At 39.8% G+C, this 24,183-nt stretch overlaps 1 protein-coding gene across 2 annotated transcripts; it reads right to left on the bottom strand.

Annotated features, from left to right (window-relative positions):
* Positions 1-154: 154 nt before the first annotated feature.
* Positions 155-22,963, bottom strand: LOC128506122 (zinc finger protein 345-like). 2 transcript variants are annotated; one of them, XM_053476423.1, is made up of 8 exons: positions 22,749-22,963; positions 21,811-21,865; positions 19,386-19,497; positions 19,172-19,288; positions 17,713-17,984; positions 17,555-17,622; positions 17,242-17,432; positions 155-4,840 (listed from the first exon to the last, which is right to left on the bottom strand). In XM_053476423.1, the coding sequence occupies exons 2-8, from the start codon at positions 21,847-21,849 to the stop codon at positions 3,297-3,299; spliced, it is 2,343 nt and encodes a 780-aa protein (XP_053332398.1). In that variant the 5' UTR covers positions 21,850-21,865; positions 22,749-22,963; the 3' UTR covers positions 155-3,296. The 2 variants fall into 2 exon arrangements, with proteins under 2 accessions (XP_053332398.1, XP_053332399.1); XM_053476424.1 differs by lacking the exon at positions 155-4,840 and adding an exon at positions 6,238-9,599.
* Positions 22,964-24,183: the final 1,220 nt, after the last annotated feature.

Here is a 24,183-nt window from a genome sequence, read left to right as displayed (position 1 = left end):
TTGGCACTGTATACTTTTTTCACATTAAGCAATATTACACTATTTAAGCTCAATGCATAATTGATTTATGAATCACCATGTTAAGTACTCGTTACTCAGTAATGCTTTGTTTATTATTATTTTACAATAAAAAAATACAGATTAAAGACCAACATACAATTAAAACAGTTGTGCCAATTAAAGGTTAATCGTTAACTTTGACATCATGACATTTTCCTAATTCTCATTCATGACCATGCAGCACTTATCAAAAGAGTTTTTACAACATTAAGCTCATCATTTAACTTTAATACACAGCGAATACATTTATACCTACTGTTATTTATTTTCCTATTATTTAAGTGATTTATAGTCATTATCCAAACAATGCATCTGCCTAAACAGCAATGCGGCACTATAATAAACATGAAAGACTAAGTGGTTGGACTGATTTGTAAGTGCAATGTTTAAAAAATTTTGAGTTCCACTCATGGGAGAGAAAAACGCCTTTGTCCTTTACTCTATGTTTTAAAGCCAACAGCCATGTGGCATTCAGTTAAATATCCAGATGGATTTTGTTAACGCAATGCATAAACTTGTTCACTGTAGGTTATGGGACACACTTGGCCAAACTTTATTCACTGAGGGCTTTTGAAAGATTTTGACAAAAAAAAAAAATTATAATCTGATAGTTCATTAATATTCATCCTGCATTTCATCCCTCCTTTCATACTTTTGTGGACCACAAGGCTTATTGTTGAGACAGTGAAGGGATCAAATTTTAATAACTTGATCTGGCAGTTTCTTTGCATGATCGACATCAGAATAAAAGACCTTTATGACTTTTACTTCCTTAAGAGGGTCAAATTTAAATTCTTAGTGCCCTGCCAAGTCCCTCGATCAACCTCAGGAGGATGAAAAAAGGACTTCACTAAACCATGTAATCATAGGCAGGCTGTGAGAGCCTGACAAAAAAATCGCAGTGCCTAAAACCATTGCTTTTGGAAGACACCAAACTTCACACACCAGAGTGAGAACTGACATTGGCTGAGCAAGAAGGATGTTGTCCACATACACCCATAGACCCACCCTGGATCTAACACCTGTGTATGAAATTGAGAAGTGTGTCTCTCTGGACATGCCAGGCATGGCACTTAACAGCTTGGCACTCAGCATGTCCATGCCAATCCAAAGTGCACCCTCACTGATCACACACATCCTTGGTGTAATGCTCTGGTGCTGAATGAAATTGGAACTCCAGAACCAACCAGCATAAAATTTAAGCCTGAGTGCTCTCATAACAAGTGCTCCACCTTAAGATTCAACAGAGACCTTCCACGTTTTCCTAGTTCCGGGAAAACCGAACCGAGGTCTGCTGACGTTTTCTGGTCAAACTGGGTGTCATAGGAAAGCACAAGAAAGCACTTGCATTCAGATGATGTGTACTGACATTTGCTGCTGGGTTGGGGAGTTCTTGTAGGCTGATATTAACCTTTGAACTTTAATCTCAGCAGTGTCTGAAGAGGGGGTCTGGTTCTGTCCCTGCCAGGTGACAGGATCTAAGCTCTTAGTGTCAGCAGCACAGTTTTCCTGTGACAACAGTGCAGGTAGTTGACAGCTATCGGTTGGGATTTAGTCAGGTTCCAGTTCACCCATGTTCGGGCTCTGTGGCACATGTCTTTCAGAAATGCTTGTCTTGCATTGCTGAAGGTCTCGTCAAATTAAGTGCTGTAGCCAGATGTAATGAAAACTGATTAAAAACGTACAATACTGCAAAACAATATACACTGAAGTTATGTTGGATATTCTACTGCAAGCACTGGAACAGTGCCTCTGATTTGATCTGGGAAAAAAAGCATGGTCAAAAGGACCACACCTGTGAAGCCCTTAAGAAACCACACACATCGTTCAGTGCCTACAGCTAACCCTTCTAGTTTTGGGAAAGCATTTAAACTCCTGTAATCTACCTAAACAGTTCACCCCACTCATTCTGAAAAGCCATATTTCTGAATAACAGGGACAGGTAATGAGGTGTTTAACAACTGAAAATAATCGCTTGCACCAAGAAGGTCAATCTATTAAATCGGTAGTTTATTCGCTATTCAAGAGAGGTGCTATAAAGAACTTTTGTCGAATTATTTTCTTGTTCAAAAAAGACTTTCTGTTGAAAACTTATTTTCTTAAATCTTGGTGCCAGAAGTTGTTTAAGCGGTAAAGTCACAGGACTGGTTCCTGTGCATGCACCTATGCACTACTTATTTTTATGTTACCATTACTCGATAACGCAGATGGCTCCTGTGTCATGATGTCGGGCCACCCTTTCACATCATTACTTGGCTCGGTTGATGGTGGGTTGGCAGGATGACACTGTACAAAGGTGGCCTTGTGCCATGCCTGCCCCTCGCGCTTAGTTGTGTTTGCACTCCGGCTGCCCGATGTAATACCAGTTCCACATCCTGACACTTTTCTGCTGTGGCTCCTTTCACTCTCTAGACTCTCAACAGAATCAGATGGTCTACTTCTTCTTTTTTTTTTTGGCTAACCTCCTGTTGCTGTGGAAAATTGTACCTGAACCGACTAAGAACTGGTGCATACCTGGACTTCTATTCACACTATTCCTATTCGCAGCATCTTTTGCCCATAACACAATAGGAATACAATTTTAGTAAAAAAAAAAAAAACAATATATATATATTGGTGTGTTTTAAGTGCCAGGGTCCCATTTTGACTCTGTGCCTTTTTATTTAAATATTAAACACAATATATAATGCTGGTTATGTTGGTATTAAAACAAAGAGACAAGAGAGGAAAGCTAGAACTATCATGAAACATGATTTGGTATTAAAATGTTCTATATAGATTTTTCACAGCACCTTTTAAGCCACTACTTTAGTTTAAAATGAAATAAAACATATGAATGCAATATACTATACAATTCATGCTTTCGACAAGAATACAATAACATTTGCTACATAACATGCAAAACATTTTCAGCTTATGTCATTCTTCATTAATAGCTTTAACCCGAAACAGGGGCCTATTTCAAGAACAAATGAATCAAGATGGGAATACACCATAAATGTGACAAGAGTCCAACACAGGGCATCGTATGCTCGTACATGTTGATACCTAGAGCACTTTAGAGTCTGCGTTAGGGGGAAGGACAGAAAGAACACATCAAATACTAAACTGTTCTGACTGTTGAGCTGAGGCACCAAGACTACCTTCTGCATCACAACGCTACCTGACTATGAAGCAAGGCAACTTGAAATTAGGGTTCTTTTTTTTTTTTTTTTACTAATTGATTTGAAATACATTTACGTTGTTGCACTCGCTGTGTGGCTTTGCTCTTTCGTGTGAACACGCTGGTGTTGCCGGAGATTAGACCTGCAAGTGAAACTCTTTCCACACTGCGAGCAGTGATACGGCTTCTCTCCTGTATGAATGCGCTGGTGCTGCCGGAGATTTGACTTGCAAGTAAAACTCTTCCCACACTGTGAGCAGTGATAGGGCTTCTCTCCTGTGTGGATGCGCTGATGAATTTGAAAACCTTCGAGGTAGTTGAAACTTTTCCCACACTGCGAGCAGGAATACAGCTTCTCTCCTGTGTGGACGCTCTGATGCCGTTGCAAAGTAGTCTGATAAGCAAAACTCATCCCGCATTCCGCGCAACGATACGGCTTCTCTCCTGTGTGAATGCGCTGGTGTCTTTGGAAACCTCCCAACTGAGCGAACCGCTTCCCGCAAACCGAGCACTGATACGGCTTCTCTCCCGTGTGGATACGCAGGTGTTTTTGGAAATTTCCCATTTCTGTAAAGCTCTTCCCACACTGCGAGCAGCAATACGGCTTCTGTCCTGTGTGAACGCGTTGGTGCCGTCGGAAAGTGCGCTGGTAAGCAAAACTCTTGCCACACTGTGAGCAGTGATACATCTTCTCCCCTGTGTGAAAGCTCTGGTGTTGCAGGAGAAGACTCTGGTGAGTAAAACTCTTCTTACAATCCGAGCATTTATACGGTTTGTCTCGTGTGTGAACGTGCTGATGTATGTGGAGAGTACTCTGTTGAGAAAACCTCTTCCCACACTGTGAACACTGAAATGGCTTTTCTCCTGTGTGAATGCGCTGGTGGTCATGAAGGGACGTCGGGTGAGTAAAACCCTTGCCGCACTCTGAGCAGTGATATGGCTTCTCTCCGGTGTGAATGCGCTGATGAATTTGGAGATTGATCTTTTGAATAAAAGTCTTCCCACACTCCGAGCAATGATATGGTCTCTCTCCGGTATGAATGCGCTGGTGGAGCTGAAGAGCATTCTGCCGAGTAAAACCCCTACCGCAATGAGAACAATGATACGGCTTCTCTCCAGTGTGAATGCGCAGGTGCGTTCGGAAGTTACCCTGTTGAGCGAAACTCTTCCCACAGTGGGAGCAATGATACGGCCTTTCTCCTGTATGCATCCGCTGGTGTCGTCTGAGATAACTCGCTTGAGTAAAACTCTTTCCGCAGTATGAGCAATGAAACAACTTTATCTTCTTTCCGGCATGAATGAGCTGGTGTAGTTTAAGATCACTCTGATGAACAAAACTCTCTCCACAATCTGAGCAGTGATACATTTCTATCTGCAGTTTACTGTTAGAGGCTGTAATGCACAAAGTACCAGAGGAGCCAGCTCCTATTTGATGAGCACTAGAGCTGTTGGTAGGCATCAGATTAAATATTTCATATGCAAAAGCTCCTGAATTCATCAGTCTCACATACTCCTCATAGTGGCATCTCTTGATGTGCTTGTGGAAGTGAAACAGAGATGTATAGGAAAGTGCACACAAGGAGCAGGAGAAGGGTTGCAACAGGATGCCATTCACCTCTGGAGTAAGACAAAAAAAAAAAACACAATTTGAAATGCAGTGCAAAAAAAAAAAGAAAATATTTGTCTCAATCTTACAGCATTAGTAAAAAGAAAAGAAAAAAAAAAAGACTGCAATACCAGGCTTTGTGACAGACGTTTTGCTTCTAAGCATTTATTCTTTTTCAGTATTTTGACTACCCTGGCATAACACCAATTATCCCCCCTGAGTTTACTTGGGTGCTGGAAGCAGAAAGTATGAGCCTGTACGCATCACTGCATTCTGTTCGAAGGGACATGATTACCAAGTTGGCTTGCTACAGCAAGTTGTCATATGATGACATCGATGACATATTCATCACTTGGGCAATTTACCTAGTCAAATGTCTTCAAAAACCAACTGTGCATTGTATTCTTGCCAGCATGTAAAGTAATATTCATCCAATCGAGATCCAAAACTGTAAGAAAATGTATCAAGCTAACTGTAATAGAATGTCAGTCCTGTCTGGAGAAATGTGTTTCTAAATTCAGCTTCATTCCTCTTGTTCAGTAATTCACTCATTCTTCACAGCTTCATGTACATACTTTATATTTTAATGAAAGCTCTAAAGAACAAAATTCATGCAAATATATAAATATTTACACCAGCAAACTGTGTGAACTCCACAACTGGAGTTTTCCTGCCAAGGAGAATTATCATCTCTACTGAGATATAGGGTACCCAAAACCCACTGGAGGTCGATGGAACATTTGTGGTTACTAAAACAGTGAACAACTTTGACATGATCTAAAAGTACCATGAGATCAGTCCAGTTCATGTTTTTGAAACCTATTCTCTCCTTTTCAAGGCTTCATTGGCAGCAGGTCCAAACAGCAAGCCTAGCACATTTGGCTGGTTCCACAGTGTTAATACAACTGTGCCATGCAAAAGCAGACTGACCCCTCAACGAGAATAAGTAGTGAACATAGTTAACCAGAACCGCTGAGTTATGGATGAGGTCATATCATAGCGAAATCATCCATGAGTAATTAGCAGTTCAGGTGAAAGAAGTATCAAAGTTTATCAGTCAGCTAGACAATGGGCTTGGGAAAGTCTTTGAGCAGAGAAACTGGTGAGATAAAAGGAGAATTTATTGAACCAGACTTCACCCCAGTAGACTCCAACCAGTAGGCTCAGGGAGACTGTGTGTGGCATGACAAGAGTGCCCCACTAAACTACCCAAGTGCCCTACTGGACAGCCAAATGACAGAAGATTCGAAATGCTCAGGGGAGATTGAGCCGGGGAATGAACCAATGCAGCTGATGAAAATGAAGTGCCATTACTAAGTAATGCCACAAACCAGTTGTTTCTGATGCATGCAGTGTAAGAAGAGGGGGAAAATTGGCTATATGACAGCCAATTGCATACTTATAAGACACAGGAACATTTCTGGGTGGTTGTCTCCAAACCTGATGGTTACAAGAGATGAAATACTTCCTGGGTGCTCACTAGGTGGATTTTTAATTGTTAGAAAAATGATTTTGGGTATGCCAATTACACCCATTTGTACATCCATTCATGATTTGCCAGTATAACCCTTCAAGTCCAATCATATACAATAAGAAATTTTGAAAGTTTTACATTTATTGTTGCACCTCGACAGTGGGATGATATACAGGAACAACTTGCATTTAGTGTTTCTTCCATCACAATCAATTTGTGTAAGTTTAATTTTCTTTTAATTCAGAGTTTCATTTACGTTTATCTTCTATTGATGTTACTATTTTTTCCAAATGGAATTACTCTGGATTTTATGGTCCACACTAGTTTTAACTTGTGTATATATTATTTAACCAGACCAGATATTTATTGAGCTTCTCTGAAAACAAATGATGGCCGACAGATATCTGCATTAAGATTACATTAGTTTGGTCTCGCTGTGTAATTAGTAGATGGGAGGAAAAATATGATTCAGTTACATATCGTCACAACGAAACCAAAATCGTTTTAAGTTTTAAAATTAATTTTTATTTTATATATATATATAATTGAAGTTGAGAAGGTACAATGTTGCTGTTCCTATATAATCCTACAAGGTGATATTTCTAAACTTTTCATTTCTAATTCTCTAAACTATTCACACCTTGCCAGGCAGACAGAATCCTGCATGGTTGGAGCAAAATCTTTCCAAAAGTTTGTTTAAAATTGTGGCACAAATCGTGCTACAGACTTGCAAAACAAGACGATTTGACACCTCGGTCTGATGATAAGCCCAAAGCTCCATGCTCTCATCTTGTAGCCCAACCATATGTGACATAAATATGTTGATAACTCAGCTTATAGCATGTCCTCAAGCTAGCTGCTACTAGGCATCTCCCTTAAAAGTAGATTCTTGATCCCTCTGGCAATTTTTTTTTTTTTTTGGTTTTTGGATGTCTCCTAATGCAGACTCAGCTCTGGCAAATTCCCAACTGCATAAGGTCATATATGTATTGGTACTCTTGGACTTGTATACATTCTTGTAACATTTTGACACCATTTAATCATGATATTTTAATAGACAGGCTTGAAACATGCTTGGTTAGACAGATTGTTACCATTGATTTAATTAGTTGGAATTATTCAGTGCCTAAAATTATTTAATATGGTGTCCAACAAAGTTAGGCCTGCTACATTTCTGTATTTTGAAAACACTGGTACGAAAGATATATCTAAGTACAAATGAACAAAAGCATCCATCTCCTAAATACTACTAAAAGAAATACTGATGCTGAGTACTGTCCTCAGTAAGAATGATTTTTTTCTTTCTCTCTCTATAGCTTAATAGCAATTTTCAATAAAATTACAAAATAAACATTACATATAATGCCATTCATGTTAGTATTAAAATAAGGGGATATGATACAGAATGTTGGAGAAAAAGTTCAAAATCCATTTCATGGAACATGAATTACAATGAAAGTGTTTTTATACATATTTTAAACACACTATTTTACCACTATCTAAGACAAAGAAAATATATACGAATGCAATATAACATTCAACACATGCTGTCAACAAATATGCAAGACCATCAGCTACATAAAATGCAGAACATTTTCATCTCAGTCTTATGTAACAGCCATTTCCTCATTAGGGTATCCCGAGCTTATTCCAAGAACACTGGAAATATACTCTAAACAGTACACCAGACAACAGAGGAAATCACACAATCATGCATTTATTCATATACAGGCCATTTTAAAGGATCCATCTACTAGCATGTCTAGAAGATCGAAGAAAGTCCTTGCAGAAACAGGGAGAACACGTCAAACTCTATACTACTGGACCCTGGAGCTGTGAGGTGCCAACACTACCTGCTGTGTTGCCATGCTGCCCCATGTATGAAACAAGACATCCTGAAATTAGCAATCGTGGTAATCAGGTTTCTTGCTCTTGTGTCTTCAGCGGGCGACTTTTCTCTTTTGTGTGAACGCGCTGGTGCTGTCGGAGATTGGACTTACAAGTAAAACTCTTCCCACACTTTGAGCAGTCATAGGGCTTCTCTCCTGTGTGAGTGCGCTGGTGCTGTCGGAGATTAGTCCGGCAAGTGAAACTCTTTCCGCACTGTGAACAGTGATATGGTTTCTCTCCTGTGTGAATGCGCTGGTGTATTTTGAGGCTACTGGCACTAGTAAAATTCTTCCCACACTGTGAACAGGAATATGGCTTCTCCCCTGTGTGAACACGCTGATGTACCTGCAATTTATGCTGGGAAGAAAAACTCTTCCCACACTGTAAGCACTGATACGGCCTTTCTCCCGTGTGAATGCGAAGGTGACGCTGCAATCTATGCTGGAAAGAAAAACTCTTCCCGCACTGCGAGCAGTGATACAGCTTCTCTTTTGTGTGAATGAGCTGGTGTTGATGCAAATTGCGCATGTGAGAAAAACTCTTCCCGCACTGCGCGCAGTGATACGGCCTCTCTCCTATGTGAATGCGCTCATGTTCTTGGAGATGAGTCCGATGAGTGAAACTTATCCCGCACTGTAAGCAGTGATATGGCCTCTCTCGTTTGTGAATCGATTGATGTTTCTGCAAACCTGCCAGTTGAACGAACCGCTTCCCGCACTCTGAGCAGCGATACGGCTTCTCTCCCGTGTGAACGCGCTGGTGTAGCCGGAGAGCACTCTGTTGCGCAAAGGTCTTTCCACATAGCAAGCAGTGAAACGGCCTCTCTCCTGTGTGAATGCGTTGATGTGTGTTGAGGTTACTCTGGTGAGTAAACCCCCTCCCACACTCTGAGCAGCGATATGGCTTCTCTCCTGTGTGAATGCGCAGGTGTGTTCGGAGATTACTCCTCTGAATAAAACTCTTTCCACATTCAGAGCAGCGATACGGTCTTTCTCCAGTGTGAATGCGCTTGTGTGCTCGGAGATGACTCACTTGAGTAAAACTCCTCCCGCAATGTGAGCACTGGTATGACTTTATCTTCTTTCCCGTGTGAATTTGCTGGTGTAGTTCAAAATCGCTTTCTTTAATAAAACTCTGACCACAATCTGAACAGTGGTGAGTATTTATTTGACTGTTAGATGTTGTAATGCGCAAAGTACTGGATGAGTCAGCTCCTATTTGATGACTACTGGAGCTGCTGGTAGGCATCAGATTTAATCTTTCAAAAGTAATCTCTCCTGAATTCGTCAGTTTCACATACTCCTCATAGTGGCATCTCTTGATATGTTTGTGGAAGTGAAATAAAGATGTATAGGAAAGTGCACACAAGGAGCAGGAGAAGGCTTGCAACAGGATGCCATTCATTTCTGGAGCAGGACAAGAAAACAAAGAACTTCAAATGCAATGCAATTTATAATTTCTTTTATATATATTTTTAGGAAACAATATTTTTTAAAGACCTGCGTCAAAAACAAACAAACAAAATGTTTATTACTAGTATCAGTAGTCATAGCCAACCAAGCCATGTGATTTGACACAACACAACAATAAACCTTCACACCCCGAGCACAACCAAGTACCTACCAATTTTCACACACCACCAGAGGCAGTCTGACACTTGGTAAACAATTAATACAAACATGTTAATCGGAAAAGGGGCTGATCTAACACGAAATTGATGCTACCTCTGGTAGCAGATTCACACATTTGGACCAGATTTGATTTTCCAATAGAATGTTTAGCACATAGAAAGCTCCAGATATTGTCACAAGACGTTGACACCTGTTTAGGTCCTTAGGTCCTTTAGTTACTTCCACTGCTCAGAGCAAAATTTCATTTTGCCAGTGAAGCTCTTAATAAAATCAAATTACTGTCAATCAAAGAAAGGCTAACACCACATTCAACGGCAAACAGGGAAATGGTCCATAGAGCAATAAATAACTGATTACTGACCACTCCGAATGTACCAGAATGTACCCTGACCAAGAGGTCCTTCTCGAGTGGTAGCTTTAATAAGAAGCACCCCCAGAAGAATTTTTGGTAAAAACCTTAAAATCATATAACTAACCTGTCCATCTCTCCCAAAGATCTAGACTCAAAACATCAGATGGGATTAATAAAGGCTCATCGCCCATATCGCTATATCCTGTATACACGGTTGCGGAGTTTATCCCAGGACACATGGGGCATGAGGCAGGGTACACCTTAGACGAGGTGCCAATCCATCTCTGTGCATACTAGTGAAAACTGAAGTAGGTAATTAGCCAATGCAAAAGCCTGACTTTCCCAGTCAGTACACTTGCCTTTATCTAAAAAACAAACCTACTGAGGACAGGACAGCTCTCATCTGACTGCTTGGCCATAAATAAAAGAAGGCATAGCTAAAAATAACATAAAATAAGGAAATTCTAACACAAGTGACAAAAATAAAATGGGCAGCTCTTTTATGCTATATAGGCATTTTGCTGGCTTTGTTTACGTCCACTGGCTACCAATTCCATATAAAGTTCATTTGACTGAACATCTTTCCACCAAATTAGCAGTCTTTTTTCCAGGAACATCATGCCTCATCTATGGGGCACAATGAGTCACTGAGTGGTGTGGTAATTATGAAAATGATCTCAGATCTCAACCTCCATCAAAAACGCCAAACAAGGAATTTCTGTAGGAAGGACACAGTACCATCTCTACAGTATCATTGCAGTAACAGCACAGAAACATCAAAGAATACTGATGGTGTTGTGGCAACTCATGGTAGCCCAAGACCATACTATACACATTAAGCATTAAGTACTGGGGTAAGGACCCAGTTAAGAACTGTGTTTAAAACCCATTATCAAAACCTGAAATTCACGGGATTGAGACTAAACTGTGGTGTAGCCATAAGTAAAGCCCTTGTTAATAGGGCTAATCAGAAAAAAAGGCTTACGTTCAGACTGACCTTAGTATCTACATCAACATAGTTATCACATCTAAGAAGAGATAAATACTTATTTGATAAATACGATATGGGTTCCGGATTTTTCTTTTTAGATTCTGTCTCTCACAGTGGAAATGCACCTATGCTGAAAATTGTAGACCCCTCCATGATTTCTAAGTAAGAGAACTTGCAAAATCACAGGGTGATCAAATACTTATTGACCTCACTATAAATACATTTTTAGCCACGTAGTTTATTTTCCTTTACAATGTCACCCATCTGAATATCAAGGGATGAAAGAAATTTGCCATGTTCTAACAGTCTATCTTAGAGCTTTGTGTGTTCTAAAAGCCCAGACAATATTCTTAGCCCTTGCCATAGTGGTGTAAAACTTAAGGCAGGCTTTAAAACTTTGTCTGGCAGAATAAAGTTTGGACATCCCATAAACAAATAAATGATGCAGGTATTTAAAAATGATTTCCATTACAGCAGATTACCGACTGCTTTGACATTGATTGGATGTGCTCACTAAATGACTACGCTTTTAAATATGTATTAACAGACTCTGCCTATCCCTAGAGTTTCAATTCAGATTTTCCCTTTAAAAATATCAAGTGATGCAAATACACCTGCTAGCTTATCAAGGCAAATGAAAACATAAGGTTAAATACACCGATCAGTCCTAACATTAAAAACACTGAGAGGTATGATATGAATAACATTAACGATCTCGTCACTTGTCACAGTGACCACAGATACATATATACATACATACACTATCTTGCCAAAAGTATTCGCTCGCCGGCCTTCAGCATTCAGTAACTTCCTATTTTTAATACATAGGGTTAAATATGGTGTTGGCCCACCCTTTGCAGCTATAACAGCCTTCTTTTCTGGGAGGGCTTTCCACAGGATTTAATAATGTGTTTATAGGAATTTTCCAGAAACGCAGTTGTTAAATCAGACACTTATGTTGGACAAGAAGGCCTGGCTCGCAGTCCCTGCTCTAAATTATCCCAAAGGTGTTCTGTTAAATTAAGGTCAGGATTCTGTGCAGGCCAGTCAACGTCTTCCATACCAAAATCGCTCATTCATGGACCTTGCTTTGTGCACTGGTATGCTGTCATGTTGGAACAGGAAGGGGACATCCCCAAAATGTTCCCACGATGTTGGGAGCATAAAATTGTCCAAAATCTATTGGTTTGCTGAAGTATTAATAGTTCCTTTTACTGGAGCTAAGAGGCCAAGCTCAACTCCCAAGAAACAACCCCACATCATAACCCCACACTACCAAACTTTACACCAGGCACAATGCAGTCAGACAAGCACCGTTCTCCAAGCAACTGCCAAACCCAGACTCATTCATCAGATTGCCAGACAGAGAAGTGCAGAGAGCACGTCTCCACTGCTCCAGAGTCCTGTGGGGGGTGTGCTTTACACCACTGCATCCAATGGATCCCACTTGGTGATGTAAGGCTTGGATGCAGCTGCTCAGCCATGTAAACCAATTCCATGAAGCTCTTTACACACTGTTCCTAAGCTAATCTAAAGTTTGGAGGTGTGTAGCTATTGACTCTGCAGAAAGTTGGCGACCTATTTGCACTATGCTTCTCAGCATCTGCTGACCCCTCTCTTTGATTTAACATGGTTTACTACTCAGTCAGTTGCTGTCGTTTCCAATCGCTTCCACTTTTTATAATAACACTAACAGTTGACTGTGGAATATTTAGCAGCGAGGAAATTTCATGATTGGACTTATTGCACAGGTGCCATCCTATGACAGTACCACACTGCAATTCACTGAGCTCCTGACAGCAACCCAATCATTCATGAATGTTTGTAGAAGTGGTCTGCATGCCTAGGTGCATCATTTTATACATCTGGAACCATGAAAGTACCTGGAACACCTGAATTCAATGATTTGGAAAGGTAAGTGAATACTTTTGGCAATACAATGTATATAAGACAGCATGTACAGGCAGTTCTTTAAGATGATGTGCGAAAGCAAAAGAAATGGTCAAGCTTAAACATGAATCTTGTTGACAAGACCAAATTGTGATAGCTAGTCAGTGCATCTTCAAAATGGCAGGTCTTGTGTGGTGTTTCCAGGGTGCAGTGGTTATTATCTACCAAAAGTGGTCCAACAAAGGGAGAACAGCTAGCTAGTTATCCCAGCTACTGTAGCGCAAATTACAAAAGGTGTTAGAACATACAGAGCATCGCAGCTTGCTGAGCAACAGAGGAAGGTGGCCTGGTCTGATGAATATTTATTTTTTTTATACATCATGTGAATGGGTAGTGTGAAAGTGTGTGTGTGTGTCACATTGCTGGGAAAAAGAAGGCACTAGGATTCACTATGGAAAAGAGACAAGTCAGCAAATGTCAGTGATGTCCTGGGCAATGTTCTTCTAGAGGAAACCTTGGATCCACGCATTAATGTGTAAGTCCACTTGACATGTATTGACTACGTAAACAGATGCAGATCAAGTTCACCCCTTTATGACGATGGTATTCCTGAATGGCAGTGGTCTCAATAACTGCCACTCAGCCCTGCCCAGGCTGGCAACACTGCCAAAATTGTCCAGTATTGGTTAAAGGAACATGACCAAAATTTGCTGGACAAACAAGTTTGATCCACTAAGACCCTACCTCGCACCTTAAAGGATCATTTGCTAGCATGTAGGGGCCAGATACCAATGCACACATTTAGAGCTTTTATAGAATCCATTCATCTTTAGAGGGACACACTCCTTACCTTCCTAGGAAGTTATATGATAGCATACTGGAAAGGAGGATCGAGAGATTAGTTAATTCTCAGATTCAGGATGTGGATTCCATCATGAACGTACAACAACAGACCAGCTCTTTACCCCTTAAAAAAGGATCATGGAGATTACAAGTGTGGACTTGTGTATGATTGTACTAGGTGTATGACTGTGCTCCACATCAGATCCTCTGGAGGGTGTGGAGCAGTATTGGGTGACAGGCCTATTTTTACGGGCCATCCTTGTATAACTGGAAAAAAAGGTTGGTCAGCATCATCAACATCTGGTCAAATTTTCCCGGTGCATGTTAGACTCTCCCATGGCTGCACTTTGTCACCAGTTCTGTTCACAAATTCATGGACAGAATTTCTAGAGCAAATAGGCAAAATGTTGATGCATCTTTTTAATTTGTGGATGATGTGGTCCTGATGGCTTCATCAAGTGATCACATGGATGGTTTGTAGCTGAGTGTGAAGCATCTGATATGCCTCAAGCAAAGGAGTTTAAGGATCTCAGGATCTTATTCTATGTGCGAGGGCCAAATGGATCTAGAGATTAAAAGATGGATCAGTGCAGCCTCAGCAGTTACCAGCCTGCCATGGTAAAAAGAGAACTGACATAAAAGTCAAAGCTACTAAACAGCTGTTCTCACTGGTCACTGAGGAGGACACGTCACCAGGGAGGTTAGGGCAACAGGGACAAGATCCCAATGCAGACCAAGGACTAGTTGGGGAGATTATAACTTATTGGGAGTAACTGGAAATTCCCATAGAAGAGGTGGATAGAGAGAGAGAGGTATAAATAGAATGGATGGATGGATAAATGGATGTTATTATTGTTATGGCTAATCGGTGTAAATAGCCATGAACTCTGGATAACCTTCACTGGTATTTAGAATCTTGATACATTCTAGTGCACATGTATTAAGATCTTAATTACAACTTGATTAACTAACATAGCTATCAAATAACAGTAAAAATGCAATCAGTAATGCCCAGCATTGCTGGTGGAATGTAGTGCTATAGTAAGAACTTTACCAACAGATACAGGCTCTTGCTGCATGTGGTTTCTGCTATAAAAGCATTCATTTTAGCCAAGTCCCTTCTGAAACCAGGGCATCTGTCTCCCTTTTTATGGCTGTGTCTCAGCTGGAGTTTACAGGCCACCAACAATTTGAAGCTGGCAATCATGGTCCCTCTAGAGCCATTTTTTTTCTCTGCCTGCAGTCTAAGGGTTTGTCTTCAACATCACAGGTTGCAGCTCATATCCGATGCTGAGCCATCCATCTGCCTTAAGAGCAAAACTGCCTACTCCTTAGGCATTACTGCACATTCCAAGCATTAGGGTTTTTTAAAACGTGTGTAATATACCCCATTTTATTGTGACCCCTGAATAACACCCTGTAGTCAGTATTGCCTATGCCTTAAAACGGGGAAAGAATTCGGCAGGAGCAGACAAACACGTCATGTACACATTACATTTCTACATTGGAAAAATATCAGAAACTGGTTAAGAACTGTCTATAGTAATAATTGCCAGCTTGCAAACTTGAACTCGGAATATAAATGCCACTAATTATTAGGTGCAAATAGAGCTCATTATGAAACTTACTGTGCATCTGTGCATGTGCTCTGTGGTTAATGACTTCAGGCACAATTATAAACACAATTATTTAAGCTGTGGATGATGTATTTTTGACATAGACTTAAAAAATCTAATTTAATATCCATTACAATAGTTTGAAGCTATCTGTAAGTCCTGATACTAATTGGCAATTTTCCCAAGACTGCTAAGAAAGAAACTTTTGATGTTTGCCTTTTGAGATGATCAAAGCGTATCATGTGTAAACAGCATGGGTCAACCATTCTAAGACTATTCTAAGGGGCAACCCATTCTGCACTATGCCTGTGTTGATGAACAGAACAGCCCGCTGTGAACTGTAAGTTCAGCAAATTGCAATACATTACCGAAAAAAATCGAAAGCACTAATCCACGGTCAAACAACCCAGCAACTTCATAAGAAAGGCACCAATTGCTACTTTACTATATAAAGACTGCTCTGAAAGGATAAATTGCTGTGTCAAATGAATTAGAGCCTGAAATGGGAAATCTCTCAGTGGATACTTAAAGTTGTAGTTAGCGAGACTGGAGAAAGATTGTTGGGATTTGCACTGAACAGTTATATTTAGTAAAAAAAATAAAAAATACACTTTGTGACCCATAACACATTAGCCTACCTAGTCAGCTAGCAAGACATTTTATAGTATTCTTGCAATGCTATTATTCATAACTTTAACTGCAACTTTAGTATTAATACAACTATGGATTAACAACTACAAGGAATTGCTGTAACACTGGCGAGCTATGAGGACATACGGATATCAGCCTTCTTATTACATAAGTATTCACAGCCTTTGCCATTATGCTCAAAATTGAGCTCAGGTGCATTCTTCTTCCACTGTTCATCCTTGAGATGTTACTACAACTTGATTGGAGTCCACCTGTGGTAATTCAGTTGATTGGACATGATTTGGGAAGGCAGACACTTGTCTATATAAAGTTCCACAGTCACTTGTCCAGTTCTTGGTCACCTCTCTGACCAAGTCCCTTCTCACCTGCAATCAGCAATCTTTCTCCAGAATCGCCAAGTGTACATATAAGCCCAAAATCTGCTTATCCCTGAACCACACTTGAACCTGTGGGTTAACTATTAATGCTTACAAATTTCCCAGGAGGCTTTGCAGAGACTTTGCGATGAAGAAAGATGGAGCACTAACGTGCAAGTTAGTGAAGCACAAACTCACTCTCTCTACACTCCTGACTCAGTGTTATTCATTGAGAACTTACAAAGACAAACCCACTCCACGATACTCATGGCCTTCTGCAGTGCAGTGATGAACGCTGTCCCCAACCATAAACGCAGTGTATATTCACATAAGGGTTCACTTAAAGCTGTGACTATAGTTATTTTATTTTATATTGTTTCGCTTGCGAGGTTGGCAGTAGAGTATTTCAAACTATTAGCAAGCTAGAGAATCTTATCTCAAAAATCTTATCTCAGAAACTTATCATGTGAGTTGCCCCAGAATGGACCTAGTCACTGAAAAATTATTAACATGTTTACCTGAAAAAACAACAGAATTGAAGCATTTAATGTATACAAAGCATCTGCATTACTACCCACATGACAAGTAATACTCGGTCACATCTTATTACGTTAACCTGCCTGCAGCAGTGTAAAGTGCATGTAATGTGCGTTAGATATACTTAAAAAAATATCATGATCTAAATGAGCATAATGGAATAAAAATATGGGTACGTAACCATTAGTGGAACACTTTTTGTTCCAGAGGTATTCGAACGCAGGACTGAGGTCTTTGGCGTATTCCTCTTCGTAGCCCACTAGAAGCTCCTGGCCTGGTTTAATGGGTCGACAGCAACGGTAGAAAATCCCTCCTTGATACTGAAAGGCCATGAGATTCTGATCTTCATCAGTACAAGCACAATTCACATACCTGAAATATGAGAGACAGAGTGAAACTGAGCGCCAAAAAAAAAATGTAATAAGTGAGAAGTAAGACACAGAGTCAGCTAAACTCCAAAAAATTCACCGGCTGAGCGGCAGCATATTCCTCACCTCATCCAGTTAGCATGCACCTCATTTGTAGCATCTACGTATTCTTCACGCTGTCTGTCCTTGTATATCTGTTAAAATATCACACATAACATTCTATACATTAAAATACATCATTTGCCTTTGAACAGAAAATAAATTCTAACGATTATATCACTCACCACCCATGAATAACCACTGTTCATTGCTTCCTCCCTGTCTACCGGATCTCCCTGGTAGGGTCCGAAATGTGCTCCAACCGGAACAGCGTCTCCCTTATTAAACACTCCCAGGCCTGCATCAGGAACATCGGACTTCCGAATCTCTAGTCCAGACGGAAGGGTTCGTCTGGCCCGGTCCGCGACCCCCATTGGAACAGGAGTGTCAGGAATGAACAGAGGAGGTCCGTGAACCTCGCACTTGTTGACGAAAAAGCATTTGCAAACCTCGCAGTCTGGAAGGAGAGAATGCAACAAATTAAAAAAAGGAAACAAATAAATATAAACTGATTTGTGCATATCCGTAGTATAAATAGATTAACAGTTTTTAATATCTCTCTGTTTAAGCAGTTGATCCTTGCTTGAATTGATCATGAGCACTTAGACAGTTGAGACATGCACACATGCTTAAAATTAGCTTTGCTACATTCATGTAGGCATCAGTGTGCTTGTTTAGGTCGTTTCATTCTTTTGAAGTGGATTGTTATTTAAAATCAATGTTAAAGTAATAAGTGGTAGGTAGGCTTAGGTATGTGGTCATGTATCCGTAGTCAAGTAGTTTATCTGTATTCATACAGTTTGCATGATCGAGAAGTTCATAATTTTTTCCAATGTTTTGTCATCGCTGAGGTATTTTAACAATCATGTACCTGTGTTCAAGTAATTTGTGTGTTCGGGTGCTTCATCGGTGTTTCGACAAATATCAACTATTCATCTTTAAACAGTTAAACTTCAGATCATCTTACGTCCATGTTTAAGGCCAGACACTACAGATAAGACAGAAACTGCTATCTTTGCTATGTCTTGTCTGATTTTTTTAGCCATTTTCAGGTCCTTTTTTTGACATCATAGAAATTAAAAACAAAAAAGTTAATCTAACAAGTTTGTGTCCTCTTACACGTTTCAACACATTTCTGCTTCTTTCTAAAACTCAATGTCACACTGAATTTTATTCATTTTCACAATCAGGACCAAACTTCTCAGTTTCTAGAAGACATGCAGATGTTTATGATTCCTGGATTTAGAGAAATCCTTCATTAGTTTTTTTTTATGTAATAAATAAATTAAAAAATGAATAAACAAAAACATTTCTATAAACAGTGCATAGCATTTTGTTAAACAATAAAAAGTATATATTTTCAAAAAGATATCTGTAAAGACTTTTGGTTTTATTTTGAGTCTCAGATGACCGAACACAAATAAATAAAAAAAGGAAATAAATAAACATAGATAGATAAATAAATAAATAAACAAACAAACAAACAAACAAGAAAGCAAGCAAGCAGGCAAATCAGCTCTTTATTCTAAAACGCTACCTGTAGTGTCTTGCCTTAAATACTTTATTTCATAGAATATAATGAACATACAATGCACTACACAGGGCATGTCACTGAGTGGACTCCGATGTGCTCTTTGGTCTTACAGAGGTAGTCGTCATCTTCAGGATCTTCCTCCTTGATGCAGATGATATTCAGTCTGTCGAGATCGTCTCCTTGATCGTCGCTGTTCAGCTCCAGAGTCTCTTCTTTCAAGCACCGTTCTAACATGCAAGCAAATAGGTGGGGGGATTAAGGTTAGGGTTCGAAATACACTGAAATACACACTGACCAAACTTTATCTAACATGTTTAAACCAACCGGACTCGTCGGATCCGAACTCTTCGTCGTTCTGGTTGCCCACTGGGTCAACGTTTCCGTCAGAGTTTGAGGTCTCTCCACTCGTACAAGTCTGCTTCTGCTCATCTTCAACCTGATAACCACAGGCAAAAGGGGCAAATTACAGCCCTATCAAGTGCATATGGGGTAATTGAGATTCCTGTCCTTTGGCCAACACAACCAGTCCAAGACCTTCTCTGGGAGTGTGGTTCAGATGTAGAAAAACCCTGGCTCAATCTTTTAGCTTTTTGCTTCATTCCATTATGTGCAGTCAGAAAAGAAACCAAAATATTATTTTCACCCTGACTTGGAAGTACCAAATTGCAAAACGCCAATACTTGCACTGATGGACCTACAATACTACAGGTAGTCCCTGACTTATGAACAAGTTCCATTACTGGAAGCATGTTTGTAAGTCTGATTTGTTCTTAAGTCCAACAAAGTGACTTATACATCTTTGACACGAATATACAATGTAAAGCATACCAATCCACTTGAATATATGTGTCTCCTTTTCCCACACTGCCATCATGTGGCCAAAACCATAATCACACCTAATGAAATTAATCTCAAATGTGAAATGCATCAGCCTTTAAATCGTTAACGGGAATCCTGGACGCTATTTTGTCTCACAGCTGTTTTCCACTGTATTGGACTGTGTACTTTGTTTTGTTGAGGATTCTCCGAAATTATAATTATTCACCATCAGGACAGCTTTACAGGACAGGCATTTTCTATCATCGTTCTTCTGGACTGACATACAATATACTGGATTTTAGACATTTTTTACATTCACTTACATACAAAAAATATTCCACATAATTGTAAGAACTGTTAGCTGGTGTAATGCGGTGTCTATTTTTTGTACAATACACATGAGCTACTTCCGTGATAGAACAGGAATTAGAACAGCAGTCCACCAGTATCTGTGGAAAATCGTAACTCAGGTGTTTGTAAGTCGAAAACTACCTGTATTTGCAATTCTGGTAGATGATAAACTATAAACTGCATATCTATAAACCGGATAAATAGGTGTGAAGTCACTCTCTGAAATAGTGTCTGCAAGCTCTCAACCCACACCAGCAAACAACAGAAATTTTTACAGGAAATAAAAAGCAAGTCCATGTGAATAAGAGTTCTAAGTTCTAAGATGGCAATCTACATGAGGAATATATGGAAAGGATCAACAATTCAAGTGGTGAAGGCAATTTTTGTACACTTTACTTACAAAAATACAGTAACAGTAAATGTAAACAGAAGAAGCCTTTATTGATCACACAGTCATTATAGACATCGTTTCATAGTGGAATTTTTTTTGTTCCCATATCAGAACGCAGTGTTGGCCATGATAGGCCTGATGCGTTAAGGGCCTTGCTTAATGGTGCTGGAGCATGAGCCGATGACCATCTCATCAGTAACCCACCGTTGCCCTCTCTTTTTTAAAAATCTGTTCAGAAGAATGATGCCATCCGTGATCGATTAACTAGCAGTGGTAAGTTCCCTCTCACGCTACCACGCCTGTACCTGTTTATTCTGCTATTGTGGTTTTCTGATACGTTATGTAGAACCAATTTTTTTTTTTTCAGTCTTTCGGCTGCTCCTGTTTAGGGGTCGCCACAACAGGCTTGACACAAGATTTACATCGGATGCCAAATGATCTTCCCAATGCACCCCTCCCATTTTATCCAGGCTAAGGACCAGCACTGCATCCAGTGGTTGGGGTTTGGGCATTGGGTGGAAATTGAACTACCATTGAGCCACCAGTGCCCTCAAAGTTATATGGAAATGATGTCACAAAAACACAGAACTCTCAAAATGTCCATATTATATCATGTATTCTTAATATTTATCCTTCCTCTTACTCAGGTAGATGGAGGGAAGGGTTTATAGGTTGGATCTCTGAAATGGAAAAATGAATAGAAATATCAAATACATCAAAATATTGTAATAAAGGTCACACTTTTGTCCTGGCAGTTAATTTTAACCTGTGGGAAACATTAAGTACTACAAGTAGCAATGATTTATTGGTTATCTAACCTAAACCTCCATGCCTGGGGGTGTGTCCTCTGGTTGTCTTATAAAGTTTGACCTAGTCAATCCAGAGGTTTTAATTTTCTCCCCATACTGCACGACATACAGCGCTCCTGCTGCCTAAAAGCACTGCTCTGTCTACAATGACGGGATGTAGCAGGCACAGGTCCCGACTCCACGAGTGCCAATAAGCATAAGTTTGATATAACTTTCACACATTTCAAGGCAAGGACGAGTAGCAAATCAAGCCTGATCAAGTATGACTCGAACTGAAAACTCTGGTACAGGAGATCTGGATAGGAACCCGGGAACCCGACAAATTTAAAACATCTGAAGAAGGATGATGATGAGACTGACGTGGCTACGGGTTGGTTACCTGTGAGCGAGCAGGATCAGGAGGCTGCGGCCGAGACATCGCGAGAGGCCGCCGTCTGTAGAAACGAAGAAGTGGTATTGATTTGTCAAGACAAAAATAACACCAGTATTATAATCCCCCCCCCACACACACACACGGTAGTATATCCTGTATTGTTGGGAACGGGTAAAGAGTCTGGCTCGAGGCAAAAGTGGGCTTGAACCTCTGACCCTTCTGACCTGTAACCTACAGCTTTAACCAGCCTGGGAAGTATTTTAAAAAAATGAACTAAAACAAAAACAAACAAACAAAAAAAAAAAACTGATGTCAGTTAACATCAACAATGTAAAATTAATATCTGTTTGTTTTAGTGATTAATGTGGAAAAGGAGAGAAATGAAATGATTCAGACTAACTCCAGCCTTATTCCTGATCTCTCAAATGTTAGCTAGCATGCTAATGCTAATAACTATCTGTTTGCTAACAGCTAAAAAAATATTTTTGTCATGAATGACAGATATTACAGTATTTATTATTTTATTTGTTCCTCCAGTTAGTTATATTATGTTGCCAGATGTTTACATATCACACATATATAATCATTCTAGGGATTATTACATTGTTCTTTTTGAATGCAGCCAAAAAGAACAACATGACGCTAAGCTACAGCTATCTACACTAACCTGGTGCGACACTGCACCAGTAACCCAAATATAAAAATGAAGCACAAGCTAATTTATACACTTTACAGTCGAACTGAAATATCAGTTACAAATCACAGGAACAAAACAAGGGCCTAGACAATAGACCTGGCCGAAGCAGGAACCGTATGGCTGAATCCCAAATCGCACTGTGTTCCCTATGAAATGCACTACTAAGGGCGGAGTCGGCATTGTTCTCACGGACTATGTAGAGCGCGCGCACAGGAAGTGGACATCGATTTGGGCTTCAGCCACTCACCGTTAGCCGAGTAGCTCAGCCAGCGATGCTCGGTCTAATCAATCTCAGAAACAAGAACGAGGTTTTTATTGTTTTTTTTTTTCACTCGATCAGATTAACTTGTAAAGATGATTAGCTGATTGAGGTAAAAGGATAGCTCTGTTTTCCGAGCGGGGAAAAAAAATGCACAGCTTCGTCGTCGCCAGTGGGGAAAAAGAAAAAAAAAAAACATTCTTCTTCTTCTTCTTGGCTGATTTGTTTGGTAGATTAAATAATTAAAGAAAGCACTGTCGCCACCTAGGGGTCATGTTTAAAAATAGGACACATTTTTTTCACATTGTGTGTGTTTTTTAAACACTTATAAGACATGACACGTCACACAAGACTATTTTGTGTGAGGGATAATTCGCTCCGAGTGCGTTCTGTTATATAAAATTATCATTACTACACGCAGGAGGGGGCGCTACGTTCCCCAAAATATATCTTTATACACACATTTCCCTGAGAAGCCTATGTTTAAATATATTTAACAAAAAAAAAAATAATAATACTGTACATGTATCAAACAAAAACGTTGATTAATTAATTTAATTAATGAAATAATTCAATTAAACTTGCTCAGAACAAGCACGTAAAAATGAGCTAGTTGTTGCCGCCTAGTGGCCACAAGAGAGTATAACACCATATATCACTAGCTTAATGATGGCAATGTGTTTCCATTTCTCACTATTGTAAAGTGATCCCCCCCCCTCTCTCTTTCTCTCCAGTAATACACACATTTTAAATTAAATAATAATAAGAGTGTGAGCTGTCCTCTCTGTCATGTCACATCCCCAAATCTTCATCTGTAATGTAGGATCAGTGCCGCCCCTCCAACAGGTGAAACAGGGGGTCTCCTAGAGCCCCACCTTACGACAAGAGACCCGCATACGTTATCACGTATAAAGCATTTCTTTCTCACCCCAATAGAACGTGAATACATAGAGTTAACATTTCTTTGTACTCGCAACACATGGACCCATTAAACATGATACAATTCACAACAATGGTTAGAAAAAAAGACCCACAATACTAAATAAAATGGATAGCTCTGTATAATTACAACATGACTAATTGCTGAAAATGTTAATAAATACAAAAGAACAGTATAAATACAAGCATAAAGGATTTAAAACATACACAGAAGCACCACATACTACTTTGCATAACACCGCCCAATGTGTAGTTAATGTCTGTGCACGGTAGCATTGTGTAGTCGTTAGCACTGTCCAGGGTTCAATTTCGAATCTCGCATCGGGTCTGTGTGCATGTTCTGCTCCTGCTTAATGGGTGTTAACTGATTTGGTTAACTGGCGTTTCCAAATTGCCTGTAAAGTGTAAATGCATGTGTAAATGTTGACTGGAATAACCCCCAGTTGGACTAATAAGGTTCCTAAATAAGTTGAAGAAAGGATTG

This window comes from Clarias gariepinus, chromosome 18 (genome assembly GCF_024256425.1).
Source record: "Clarias gariepinus isolate MV-2021 ecotype Netherlands chromosome 18, CGAR_prim_01v2, whole genome shotgun sequence".
In the NCBI taxonomy this organism is placed as follows: Eukaryota; Metazoa; Chordata; class Actinopteri; order Siluriformes; family Clariidae; genus Clarias; species Clarias gariepinus.
The sequence above is the reverse complement of the archived record's forward strand: the minus strand, read 5'-3'. Positions and strand labels throughout refer to the sequence as shown.